Source organism: Phyllobates terribilis, unplaced genomic scaffold, assembly GCF_046119375.1.
Source record: "Phyllobates terribilis strain yellow unplaced genomic scaffold, ASM4611937v1 Scaffold_5__5_contigs__length_657084704, whole genome shotgun sequence".
NCBI lineage: Eukaryota > Metazoa > Chordata > Amphibia > Anura > Dendrobatidae > Phyllobates > Phyllobates terribilis.
In genome coordinates this window covers 259,563,730-259,577,057 of record NW_027362765.1, presented here as the reverse complement: position 1 = coordinate 259,577,057, position 13,328 = coordinate 259,563,730, and the positions used below count along the sequence as shown (strand labels likewise).

The 13,328-nt window shown below is 49.8% G+C and overlaps 1 protein-coding gene across 1 annotated transcript; it reads right to left on the bottom strand.

Moving 5' to 3' along the window:
- Positions 1-449: 449 nt before the first annotated feature.
- Positions 450-1,481, bottom strand: LOC141271113 (heat shock protein 30C-like). Its single transcript, XM_073681218.1, has one exon. It carries the CDS (start codon positions 1,224-1,226, stop codon positions 597-599), a length of 630 nt encoding a protein of 209 aa, XP_073537319.1. The 5' UTR covers positions 1,227-1,481; the 3' UTR covers positions 450-596.
- Between the last annotated feature and the right edge of the window lie 11,847 nt (positions 1,482-13,328).

Here is a 13,328-nt window from a genome sequence, read left to right as displayed (position 1 = left end):
GTACCACGGTGACTTATTTTAAATCCGGCGCCAATTGGCCGGAGAGCGGTGTTTAAATTTGGAGCCAATATCGCTGATTCAGCGAACCGTGTTAGTGAGGACCGGGGAGCGGCGCTGCCTGTGCGGGTACTTCCGCTGCGAGCAGCCGGGAGTACAACCAAAATGTTTGTGTGTGATGATGCAACAAGTTAGCATTTGGGGTCCCACTTTATCTAAAACTGGCCCTGCTTGACGTCATGTCTCTTCAGTATTGAGTGAAATGAAGGCGGTCATTTTCGAATTTGCCGGAACTTGTTTTTGCATTTGCACCAATAAAACTGTACTTACTTTCATATCTAGGGTAAAAGTGAAACATTTCCATATTAAGCAATAGATTTTTATAGTGGCTGCTGTGTAAATCTCACAAGGAATAACATACCCTTCTATTATACACAATAATAAAACTAAAATAAAATATGAAAAATATTTTATTAGACATGAAAAATTATTAATTGCAAAATAATTCATTATAATTTTCCACAAACATTACGTTACTATTTGCAGACATTGATATAAAGACATATCAGACACTGAGTAGGATAACTGTCCATATTGAGTCAGGAAGAACCCGGTCCTTCCTCTCCCTCTGGGTTACTGCTCTGGATCTCCGGGGGGCTCAGTTGTCCATCTCCGGGGCTCTGGGTGATAGGAATAGATCTTTCTTCAGTAGTCGGCAGTGCCAGTCTAGGAGCCAGAAAGTGGAGCCGGCCATTGTTGGACAGCGAGCACACAACGTCCTCAGGGCTGACGTCCTGCGGGAGCTCCGCTTCTCTCTTCCACTCTTTGTACTCATGGAAATAGCCGCCATTCTCCGTCTCCTTTTTCTTGTCATGCTTTCCTGATACAATGAGTCTCCTGCCTTCTGTTCTCACTGTCAGCTCCTCAGGAGAAAAGCCACTGACATCCAGGGTGAGCTCAAAGTTTTCCTTCCCCTCTTTGCCTGTGGTGGAAGAGTTCTTGTCAGAGGCTGCGGAGCTTCTGCTCAGATCGGCTCTCCGTCCCATGCCCTGCGCCAGGAGGTGGTGAGCCTGGTGGACACACTGCATTCTCCTCTCCATGTCCTTCTTCATCATGTCATCCTCCAGGAGGCCAAGCATGAGCTGTGCAGCCGGCCAGAGAGTGAGGGCCGGCTCCCGGCAGACACACAGAGGGCTGTATGAGGACCGCAGAACGCTGAGAGGAAACATCTTTGGCTGATTTTGCTGAAGCTTCTGGTCTCGGTTGAGTTGGAGGCAATGTGTCAGCTGCTGCTTTCTTGCTGCTCAGTACTGCAGGCAGTTCTACCTCAGCTTCTTATATATTCACAGCTGAGACTTCTGGTGTCTTCCTGACACTTCCATGTGCTCTCTGTATATGGAGTGTAAGGGAGGGCCCTGTGTACAAACACTGATCATCCATGAGGGGAGGGAAGAGGCGGTGCAGCAGCTTCCAGCATGGACTGGAAAAGTGACGTGACAGGAGGGCGGGAGAGAAGAGTGACTGCTGGAAATTACTAGAGATTTCTCACTTCTGTTGTTATGTCACTTATGTTAATGTACAGTAAAATTATTATGGAAAATATCTATATACAAATTAATCAGCTCTAAGGCTACAATGGATAGATTATTGCAAATGGAGGTAGTGTAAAATTTTACATTCTCTAAATTTGGCTATTTTTTCTCTTCTCTACAAAATGTATACAACTTAGTGTGATTTTATAATTATAGCAACAGGTGAAATATATTTTCTTATTTGCAGCACATTCAGTGTCACAATAAGGTACCTAGTGCCCACCAATAGAATTGATTTTGGGAGCCCACTATACAGCAACACAAAAATATTACCAGTTCATTTTTGGGCTTTACATACATGAATGCATGCATTTTACCAAACAATGCAGTGAGCAAAACAGAATGTATTGTGTACTTGTGGCACCCCAGGGGTCTGGTTACCACAGTAATAGAAATATTACGTCTGAGAGCAAGTGGGAGGTTTCTCTGGTCAGGAGCCCTAAGCATGCAACACTGCCCGCCCAGACCTGGGAGGGGAGGAATCTGCCATTATAAACTGGGTCTGGGGTGAGATTAGGGAAGTCAGAGCCTGGAGACAGTTCCAGACACAGGGAAAGTGTCAGCAAGGAGCTCTGTAGGAGCAGGAGCAAGTGCCAGGGGCTGGAAGCTAGATAGCTCGCCCTGGCTGAAGACATTAAGACCGGACATGGAGTCCGAGGCTGTGGGGACATCCAGGTCCAGCAGCAGAATCCAACCGGCAAGGGATTCCATGTCCTCTGGCCAGGGAAGCCCGGAGGCACGGTCACAAGCAAGGGACCAGCACCGCCATCGTGAAGCGGAGGCTAACAGAAGCCCCCAAGTCACCGGCCGTACGGGTGAGCACCACACGGTATACTCAGGGACGTGGGCTACTTCTACCCGCACACAGCAAGGTAGCCAGGAAAGAGTACACATAGACGGGGAGGCCTACAACTCCACCTGGCCAGGGGAGATCCTGCTAGCTCTCAGACTGACCAGGCCTCTACTGCTAGCCAGTACTCCTGGGAGGGTCTGCTTTATAACATCAGTAAATAACCTGAACTGCACTGCACGGACTCTGAGTTATTCCTGCTGCGCTCGTGCACCATCACTCCCATCATCCACACTAACTGCCCTGAGGCTATACTCCTCCCGTGGGGAGTCATCCCGTTCTTAGCTGCACACACAACACCGGCCTCAGCGGTCTGCCTTGCAGCGGCGGTCCCCACTGACCGCAATCCACGGGTGGCGTAGTCGGACTATTATCTCGCTAATAAGACTGCCACTGAATTGACCACCCTGGGCACGGACCGGGTCAGCGCCACGGAGACTACAACCCCCAGCGATCCGGCTCCGGGTATTCCCTGCACAACACACGCCCAGGGGGCTCGTCAACTTTGGCGTAGTCGGCAGCATTCAAACCAACCCGCCCCAACGGGTATTGCGTGCCTGAAAAAAAAGACTTTTGCACTTACCTGAGAGAAGTTTCCCGCCGTCCGGAGTCGTTTCCCGCCATCGGACGCCATCTTGGGTCGTTTCCCGCCATCTTCTGCCGTCTTCCCGCCATCCGCAGCCGCTTCCCGCCATCGGACGCCATCTTCGGGACGCAGAGGGGCGTGGACGCCGAAAGCGCGCGAGATCCGAAGCTCCGCCCCACGCGCTGACGCTGCGCAAGGTCCTGGAAGGGAGAGGGAGCGACGCTGACGTCACAGGAGTGCGACGCAAGGTCCTCGACCCCGACGATCGACTGCGGAGCCGCGGCCTATGGAGGAAGAGCATCGCAAGGTAGGCCACGGTCCACTAGGGGAAAAGGAGGATGTCGGATACCGAGGGGAGCTCCACCGCCACACCGGCCGCCAGCGCAACCGCTGCTGCGGTCATGCCATTCACCATGCCCTATATCCCGGGGGCAAGCTGGCTACCCCAGTACTCAGGGGAGTCACATACCCTAAGTGACTTTAGGGAAAGACTGGATAGCCTCTTCCAGGTATACCCCCTCACGGAAGAGCAAAAAGTGAGCATCCTGGTGGCCCAGTTAATCGGGGCAGCCCAAAGGGAGGTAAAGTCCTGGCCACCTAGGAAGAAGAGGACTGTCAGAGAAATACTAGCCCGGCTGAAAGACACATTTGATACCCGCACCTCAGCCGAAATAAAGCTCAGATTTTACGGGTGCAAACAACGGGCACATGAAAGTATAAGAGACTATGCTCTAAACCTACAAGAGGCCCTGAGAGCCATTAAGCAGGCAGACCCTGACAGCTTGGGTAATGAAGACAAGCTGTTGACCGAACAATTTATTGAGGGTCTACTGTGCAATGCCCACCGAACCCAGTTGCGGGCAATGGCCTTGCAGGACCCTGACCTGGACTTTGCACAGTTCAAGGACAGAGCCATCCGGGTGCTCCGAGAACCGGCACCAGGTGGCGCTGTGACCCACAGGCGCCCTGCTATCACTTATCACCAGGACGCGGCGCCCTTGTCTGCAGGGCCTGTGGGAGCTGATGCGCAGGCTTTGAACAATAACCCGGCTACAGACCTGCACCATCAGGTCCAAGAGCTGACTAAGAGCGTTGCCGCGCTAACCAGAACTGTGCAGTCTTTACAGGTCTCTTCTCCAGAAAAGATCCAGCTGGCATCCGGACTGGAGGACGTCCCGTGGCGCCGACTGAGGAGGACCCCACCGGCCAGAGGAAGACCCAGCGACCGATACAACGAGGACCGACAACCCATCTGCCTCCGCTGCAATCAACCCGGACATATGGCAAGGTACTGTCATTTAAACGGGCACAACCTGGGGTAGAGGGCCGACCCCCAGGCATAAGATCATCAGGCCCATCGAACTGGCGTGATAAATACGTAGGGGGACGTCCGGTCTTGCCTGTGGTACTGGATGGCATTCCTATGAGTGCCCTACTAGACACTGGGTCACAGGTGAATACCATCCCGTACGTGGTCTTCAAGCGGTACTGGAATGACTCGGACATAACCCGCTACCCAGATGACGACCTGAGCATTATCGCCAGCAATGGTCAGCCCGTGCCACAGATAGGATTTAAAGAGGTGACCATCAAGGTCGGTAAGGTTGAACTGCCGGCACAAGGACTGATCATTGTGGACATTGACCGTCGCGAGAGTCACCCAAAAATAACCCTAGGTACTAACGTAATCGAAAACTGTCTTGCAGAGGTGATTCTTATTTTGCAACAGGATGCCAAGAACGCCAGTTCCAGCCAGCAGCGTGTCCTCCAAAAAGAGATCCGGGCACTGATGAAACGGCAACAGGTGGAACTATCTGGTGGTGAGATTGGTAGCGTGAGAATGTGTGACCCGTTCCCTATTGCCATGCCCCCGAAAAGTGAGATCATGATTTGGTGCCGGGCAGCTATTGGTCTAAGAGGTAGAGACTACCAAGCAATGGTAGAACCCATCTACTCAGACAGTAGGCCCACCATTTTGACAGCACGGGGGGTGGTTGATGTACGCCATGGGAGGGTGCCCGTCCGCATCATAAATATCGGGGAGAGAGAAGTATACCTGCCCCGGTATGCCACGCTAGCCAAATTGTTCACCATCAACCAGAACTCTGTACAGGCCGTGGAACCCTTGCCTCCATCTCAACCAGAGGAAGGTAACGGCTCTAAGAAACCAATGGAGGACTGGTGTCAGCAACTGCATTTGGGTACTGACTCCACTCCCTCACACCAAAAACAGGGAGTCTATCGGGTGGTTCAAGAGTACGAGAGAGTATTTAGTAAACACCAAGTGGACTTCGGGCGAGTAAAGGGGGTAGAACATCACATCCCCACGGGAGACCATCCTCCCATAAAGGAGAGATACCGACCCGTACCCCCTGCACACTGTCAACACGCCAAGGGGATGCTAAAAGACATGAAGGAGGCTGGGGTAATTAGGGACAGCTGTAGCCCCTGGGCAGCTCCACTAGCCCTAGTGAAAAAGAAAGACAACACCATGAGAATGTGTGTAGACTACAGGAAGGTCAACCGTATCACACACAAAGATGCATACCCGTTACCAAGGATAGAAGAGTCCTTAGCTGCATTAAAATCTGCTAACTTCTTCTCTACTTTGGATCTCACTAGCGGGTACTGGCAGGTTCCTGTAGCAGAGGCGGACCGGGAGAAGACCGCATTCACCACCCCGATGGGACTCAGCGAATTTAACTGTATGCCGTTCGGGCTCTGCAACGCACCAGGAACCTTCCAACGGTTGATGGAATGCTGTCTGGGACACCGGAACTTCGAGACGGTCCTATTATACCTGGACGATGTCACCGTCTATTCCAAGACCTATGAGGACCATCTGGAACACCTGGCAGAAGTGTTTGAAGCCCTGGCAAACTATGGCCTAAAGGTAAAACCCTCAAAGTGTCATCTACTGAAGCCAAAGGTACAGTACCTGGGACACATGGTGAGTGCTGACAGAGTGGCCCCCGACCCTGACAAGATCACCGTGATTAAGGACTGGCCAAGACCATCCAGCATAAAGGAAGTGCGGCAGTTCCTCGGGTTGGTAGGCTACTACCGAAGATTCATTCCCGGTTTTACCAAGAAGGCAGCTCCTATGCAGGACCTCCTGATAGGCCAGTCCAGGAAGGCCAAAAACCATAAGCTACCCTTCAGATGGGAAAAGCTGGAAGAGGAGTCATTCCGCCAGCTGAAGATGGCCCTCACGGGGGATGAAATCCTGGCGTACCCTGATTACAGCCAGCCCTTTATCCTCCACACGGACGCAAGCAACATCGGGCTAGGAGCCGTACTGTCCCAGATCCAGCAGGGGAGAGAAAAGGTAATTGCTTACGCCAGCCGAAAACTGCAACCCACGGAAAGAAACCCTGAGAATTACAGCTCGTTCAAGCTAGAGTTCCTGTGGTGTGGGCGGTAACCGAACGTTTTAAACATTACCTTGCCTCTTGCAGGTTCACCGTGTACACGGACAACAACCCGTTGACACATCTGGACACTGCAAGACTGGGTGCCCTGGAGCAGAGATGGATGGCCCGCCTGTCCAATTATGAGTTCACAATCAAATACCGGGCAGGACGCTCCAATACCAACGCGGACGCCCTGTCCAGGATGCCAAACCTACCGGATGGAGGGGAAGATCCAGAAGAACTGGAAGAGGTCGAACTCCCTGCGTTCCACCGTCATGGGATTACCCAGTATTCCCACCGTGTGAGAGGCCAGCGATCCGCTACGTTCAACCCCTTACCCCACTACAACTGGGCGGAGACGCAAGACAGTGACCCCGCAGTCCGTCTGGTGAAGGAGATGCTGACCCAGGCTGACGCCCGCCTGGACCCAGACGCTCCGGAAGAGACCAAGCAACTGTGGACGGAAAAAAGCAGACTGTTTCTCTACAAGGAGAAGTTGTGCCGCAGAATGGTCAATTCCCGGACACATGAACTGATCTGGCAGGTTGTGGTACCGAGACGGGACGCAGCTATGGTGCTGGAGGCCTACCACAATGGGGCAGGGCACTTCGGATGGAAGAAGCTGGAGTTCCTGCTGCGTGAACGGTTCTACTGGATAGGCATGAGAGGAGCCATTGAGAGATGGTGTAGAGACTGTGGCCCGTGCAATCTAAGAAGGAGGGACCATGCCAGCCAGAGGACTCCCCTGCAGCCCATCCTCACCAGGCACCGCTGGAACTGGTCGCTCTGGACCATGTTAAACTGGCTCCAAGCAGAAGCGGGTATGTCTACGCCCTAACCATCGTGGATCACTACTCCCGGTTCCTGGTGGTGGTCCCTGTCAAAGACTTGGCGGCTCGGACAGCAGCCAGAGCCTTCCAGCTGCACTTCTGCCGCCCACACGGGTTCCCGGACCAAGTGCTGACGGACCAAGGACCAGCCTTCGAAGCGGAGGTCTTCCAGGAGTTCTTAAACCTGTATGGCTGCAAGAAGATAAGAACAATGCCCTATCACACCCAAACCAATGGACTCTGCGAGAAGATGAACCAGGTGGTGATAGATCTGCTAAAAACATTGCCCCTGGAAGAACGCAGTCTGTGGCCTGAGAAACTGCCCGATCTGGTGGACCTGTATAACCACATCCCGGTAGGTTCCACCAACTGTACCCCGGCTTACCTAATGCGAGCAAGACCTGGTAAGCTGCCTGTTGACCTGGATATGGGAGTCCTGACACCCGAGGACAGCTCGCCAGAGGCAGACTGGGATACAGAACGGCAGCAGCAGTACCGGAAAGTACAGGAGAGCGTCGAGCGAAGTCTCTGTCAATCAAGAGAAAGGCAGGAGAAGACTTATAACCAACATGCTCCCGCTGTTCCCCTGGTACCTGGAGAGCAGGTCTTGAAAAGAAAAAGGCGGCTCCATAAGTTGGACGACCAGTGGGAAAAGGACCCGTACACCGTACTGCCCTCAAGCCACAATAATCCAAAGGTGTACGTCATCAGCAAGGATGGAGGAGAGACCACAGCCACTGTCTCCAGAGACCACCTGAAAAAGTGCCCCGAGAAGTTGCAAAGCACGGATGAAGATCAGGAAGACCCTCAACCCGTAGAGGAAAAGGAGGAAATGATCAGCACCGTACTCGGAGACTTTCCGCGGTCCTGGACACAAGTAAACAATGCTATCGTGGTGCCCGTCCTCACCTTTCTCCAGCTAGCCCCTCAAGTGCCTACAGAAGACCAGGTAGAGCTGGAAGAGCAGCCGGCCCAGGAGGCAGAAGAGTCCACACCAGCAGCGCAGGAGGATCAACCCTCTGCTAGTAGTGAGCCTGCCGTGCCCCTAGTGAGCCAAAGAGTACGCAGACAGCTGCCCAGCTTACCCATAACACCTCCTACACCCTGTAGTGCAGGACCAGTTAGTGAGCTCCGTAGGTCCACTAGAGTCACTAGAGGTCAGATGCCCGCTCGCTGGAGAATATAAAGTAATGCACTGTAAATTTACCTGTTTCTTGAAAATGTTTACGGTTTTTGTTGTTGCCTGTTATTAATTATGTTTCTCAGTTACCCTGCAGATTTCTATGGAGTAACAGGTTATGGACGCTGGATAACCGGAACAATCTTGTAGATAGTTGCACATTGTGCCTCTTGCGAAGACGGCCGCGGAAGAGAAAACCTGTCTGGCGTGGCCTCCTTGCGGCCCAAAGTAGCTAGCTTCAGCCTTTCAGCCACGGCCAAGGCCAACGCAAGGGGTTTTCTTTGGACAGGTCCCCTACTTCTTCTCAAAAACTTCACCTTGGGTGATATGGACACCCGGTTACGGAAACGCCGTGACCACAAAATGTACTTTTTCATGTTGTCTTGTTATTGTTTATACCCTGCATTTATGTTTCTTTAAAAATATGTTTAGTCCCGGAGTACTAAATTTTACTAGGGGGGAATGTGGCACCCCAGGGGTTTGGTTACCACAGTAATAGAAAGCCCTAAGCATGCAACACTGCCCGCCCAGACCAGGGAGGGGAGGAATCTGCCCTTATAAACTGGGTCTGGGGTGGGATTAGGGAAGTCAGAGCCTGGAGACAGTTCCAGACACAGGGAAAGTGTCAGCAAGGAGCTCTGTAGGAGCAGGAGCGAGTGCCAGGGGCTGGAAGCTAGATAGCTCGCCCTGGCTGAAGACATTAAGACCGGACACGGAGTCCGAGGCTGTGGGGACATCCAGGTCCAGCAGCAGAATCCAACCGGCAGGGGATTCCATGTCCTCTGGCCAGAGAAGCCCGGAGGCACGGTCACAAGCAAGGGACCAGCACCGCCATCGTGAAGCGGAGGCTAACAGAAGGCCCCAAGTCACCGGCCGTACGGGTGAGCACCACACGGTATACTCAGGGACGTGGGCTACTTCTACCCGCACACAGCAAGGTAGCCAGGAAAGAGTACAGATAGACGGGGAGGCCTACAACTCCACCTGGCCAGGGGAGATCCTGCTAGCTCTGAGACTGACCAGGCCTCTACTGCTAGCCAGTACTCCCGGGAGGGTCTGCTTTATAACATCAGTAAAGACCCTGAACTGCACTGCACGGACTCTGAGTTATTCCTGCTGCGCTCGTGCACCATCACTCCCATCATCCACACTAACTGCCCTGAGGCTATACTCCTCCCGTGGGGAGTCATCCCGTTCTTAGCTGCACACACAACACCGGCCTCAGCGGTCTGCCTTGCAGCGGCGGTCCCCACTGACCGCAATCCACGGGTGGCGTAGTCGGACTATTATCTCACTAATAAGACTGCCACTGAATTGACGGAGACTACAACCCCCAGCGATCCGGCTCCGGGTATTCCCTGCACAACACAGGCCCAGGGGGCGCGTCATACTCATGTAAAAGTAAGTTTGTATCTGAGAAGAATTAAATGGATAATTCTATTGATAGGTGATAATTAGTAAGGATCCCACCACAACAGTTCTGAGTACACAGGTCATATTTTAAAGCAAACCTGTCAGCAGGATTTTGCTAAGTAAACTATAGGCAGTGTCGTGTTGGGGCTGCTACACTGATTAATATGATACCTGAGGTGAAGAAATCCATTTTGTTGTTCTTATGTAATCAGTGTTAGCAGTTTTGAGTTAATGATATGCTCGTGCTCCGGGCGGGACTATAGCCAGGGTCTTATCCTGGTGTTCTAGGTCAGATCAGCAAGAAAAGATCTGCCCACAGGCCTGCCCCTGTCTTTCTCTGTCTGTCTCTATGATGAGGAACATACTTGTGCTTTGGGGCGGGCTGTGGTCAGATCTTATGTTGTTGATCTGTCCTAGAGAACCAAGGAAAGACCCTGCCTACAGTCCCTCCCCAGAGCATGGGCATTGACTCAAAAGTGCAAACACTGGTTACACAAGAACCACAAGATGGATTTCTTCACCTCAGGTATCATATTAATCAGTGTAGAAACCCCAACATGACACTGCCTGTAGTTTACTTCGCAAAATCCTGCTGACAGGTTCCCTTTCAGAAGGTGTTTAACCACTTCCCAACATAGGAAGTAATAGTGCACCCTACATTGGGTCCCCATTTGTGGAGCGAGAAAAGGAGCTGAGTCTGCACCATAACTGATAGATGCAAGCTGTATTGCACAACCGCCATCTGCCTGTAATAGCAGCAACCCAAGCTAGCTCTGATTACTCTGTTCAACCATTTCAATGCTGCCGTCAATCACTGATGCCAATATTTAAATGGCAAAACTGCAGTTGTGGATATGGCATGAAGCAGGGGGCCTGCTGAAAAAAGTGAAGTAAAAAATAAAAAAGGACTTTAGAAAAAAACATCTGGCCTTAGAAGGTTTTAAAATTAGGTAAATACAACCTCATGTGAACAACAACACATAACAAACTACACAGTGTCATTATTTAACCTCTTCATGACCGGGCCATTTTCCGCTTTTGCGTTTTCATTTTTTGCTCACCTTCTTCCCAGAGGCATAACTTTTTAATTTTTGGGTCAATATGGCCATGTGAGGGCTTATTTTTTTCAGGACAAGTTGTCATTTTGAATGACAGCTTTGCTTTTATCATATTGTGTACTGGAAAACGGGGAAAAAATTACAAGTGCGGTGAAATTGCAAAAAAGTCCAATTCCACAGTTGTTTTTTTTTTTACCATATTCACTAAATGCTAAAACTGACCTGCCATCATGATTCTCCAGGCCATTACGATTTTGTTGATACCAGACATGTATAGGTTCTTTTTTATTTAAGTGGTGAAAAAAAAATCCAAAGTTTTATAAAAAAAAAAAAGACCGAGACCCGTAGTGTCTTTATTTTTCAGGATCTAGGACCAGATGAGGGCTTATTTTTTGTGCGCCAAGCTGAAGTTTTTATTGATAATTTTGAATAGATACAATGTTTTGATCGCTCGTTATTGCATTTTATTGAAATATAGCGGTGACAAAAAAAAAATAATTCTGTCGTTTTGAATTTTTTTTTTTGTTACACCGTTTACAGATCGGATTAATTTTTTTTATATTGATAGATCGAGCGATTCTGAACGCCGCGATACCAAATATGTGAATATTTGATTTTTACTTATTGTTTAATGGGGCGAAATGGGGGGGCGATTTAGACATTTATATATATATTTTTTATATTTTTTAAATAATTTTTTTTTTTACTTTTTGCATGCTTCAATAGTCTCCATGGGAGACTTGAAGCTGCAATTATCTGATTGGCTGTGCTACACAGGCGATCATCAGAACTGCTCACTTGTTATGACAACTGCAGGGGTTTCCTGCAGAACCCGAGTTGTCATGCCAACTCATCGGCGACCCACGATCATATGACAGGGTCGCTGATGGGCAGGCCCAATGACGCGCATCCGGTTTGCGCAAGTTAAATGCCGCTGTCAGAGATTGACAGATGCATTTTACTAGTTAACAACCGCGGGTGGATCGCGATTCCACCCACAGCTGTTAGGGGATCATGACAAAATTCAGGACTGGTAAAACAGTATGGCAAAAGTAAAACATGTGAATACTTTGCTTTTTTTATTGTAAACACTATGCCCCCCCACAAAAACTTTTAACCAAGAATGCTACGTTGGTTGGTAGGTACACACACTGAAAGGAAGATGCAGCACCAGCCCACAGAATTGATGGGTGTATAGTTGCTAAATTGGACTATTATAAAGGAATGTTAAAAATTTAAAATGGGAACAGAGAAGAAAAAAACAATCACTGGCACAGCTGCAGGTAATTCATATCCAAATCTATCACGTTTTCCGCACTCAGTGTGAAAAGTGGCAGCTCACTCGTCCAATCTGAGGCAGAGATGTGAGTATTGTGAATGACAGCTCTGCCGCTCAATGGGATCGAGGGCTTGCTGAGCTGTCATGTTTGTGAGTGGCAGCTCAGCAGTCCAATCTGAGCCAGAGGTGTGTATATTGTGAATGACAGCTCATCCATCCTATCTGGCTGGGTCTGTGGGATCTACTCCAGGTATCTATTCCGGGATGATTACAGGGCTATTTAGCACTATGATAATCGTCAGACCACTGCCGATTATGGCTGTGTGTGTTTGCTCTGTGTTGTATTCTGATCTCTGTTGCCAACTTTTATATTTACCTTTGACCATCCATTTGACTTACCCCTTTGTCTTGATCCGCTACCTTCCTCATACTCTGACCTCGGCCTGTGACCTTACTACGGTTTTGTCATTTTCTTTTGTCTATTAGGAGCACTCTTAGTACTGACTCCAGACCTCTTGACTATGCTGCCTCACGACACGCCTCTGAGTAGTGACTAGCGTCACATTGAGTAGTGACTGGTGTCACAAGATCTTGTAAAAATCCACGTTACAAATATCTTCAGTGGTGAATTGAATTATCTCTATTCCATTGTGTCCAGCTCTTGACTACTCTGTAGGCCAGTTTTCACCAGGCTTCCCTGTCCTCCGTAGCTTATTTCAATTTCTTGATGTTCTTTCTCGTGTCATTCTTGTCGGTATCCAGCCAACTGGTGTTTGGTCTCCTGTTTCTTTTTACCACTGACCATTCTGAGTAGCATCTCCTTTTCTATTGAATTTGCACACATCACATATCCAAAATAGGCCAGTTTCTGTAAGGTGAATCTTCAGGGGTGGGGAACCTAATGCAACAAGGTGGTGCTCAGTATAGAAATAAGTTAGGTCCAAGAAGTCCCAAAACGAATCAGCATTCCTTACCTCTGCTTATAGACACATAATGGAATATATACAAAGCATATATACAATACAGAAGAACCTTCATACAAACACACCCAGATCATTGCGATTATTGAGCCCCCTTTCCCAAGGACGTGTGTTCTCATAATTTTGCTTATTTCTATCTCCTACTCTTAA

Bases quoted from the DNA above. Each gene is read 5' to 3' on its own strand.
- LOC141271113 (XM_073681218.1), bottom strand. From the start codon at position 1,226: ATGTTTCCTCTCAGCGTTCTGCGGTCCTCATACAGCCCTCTGTGTGTC.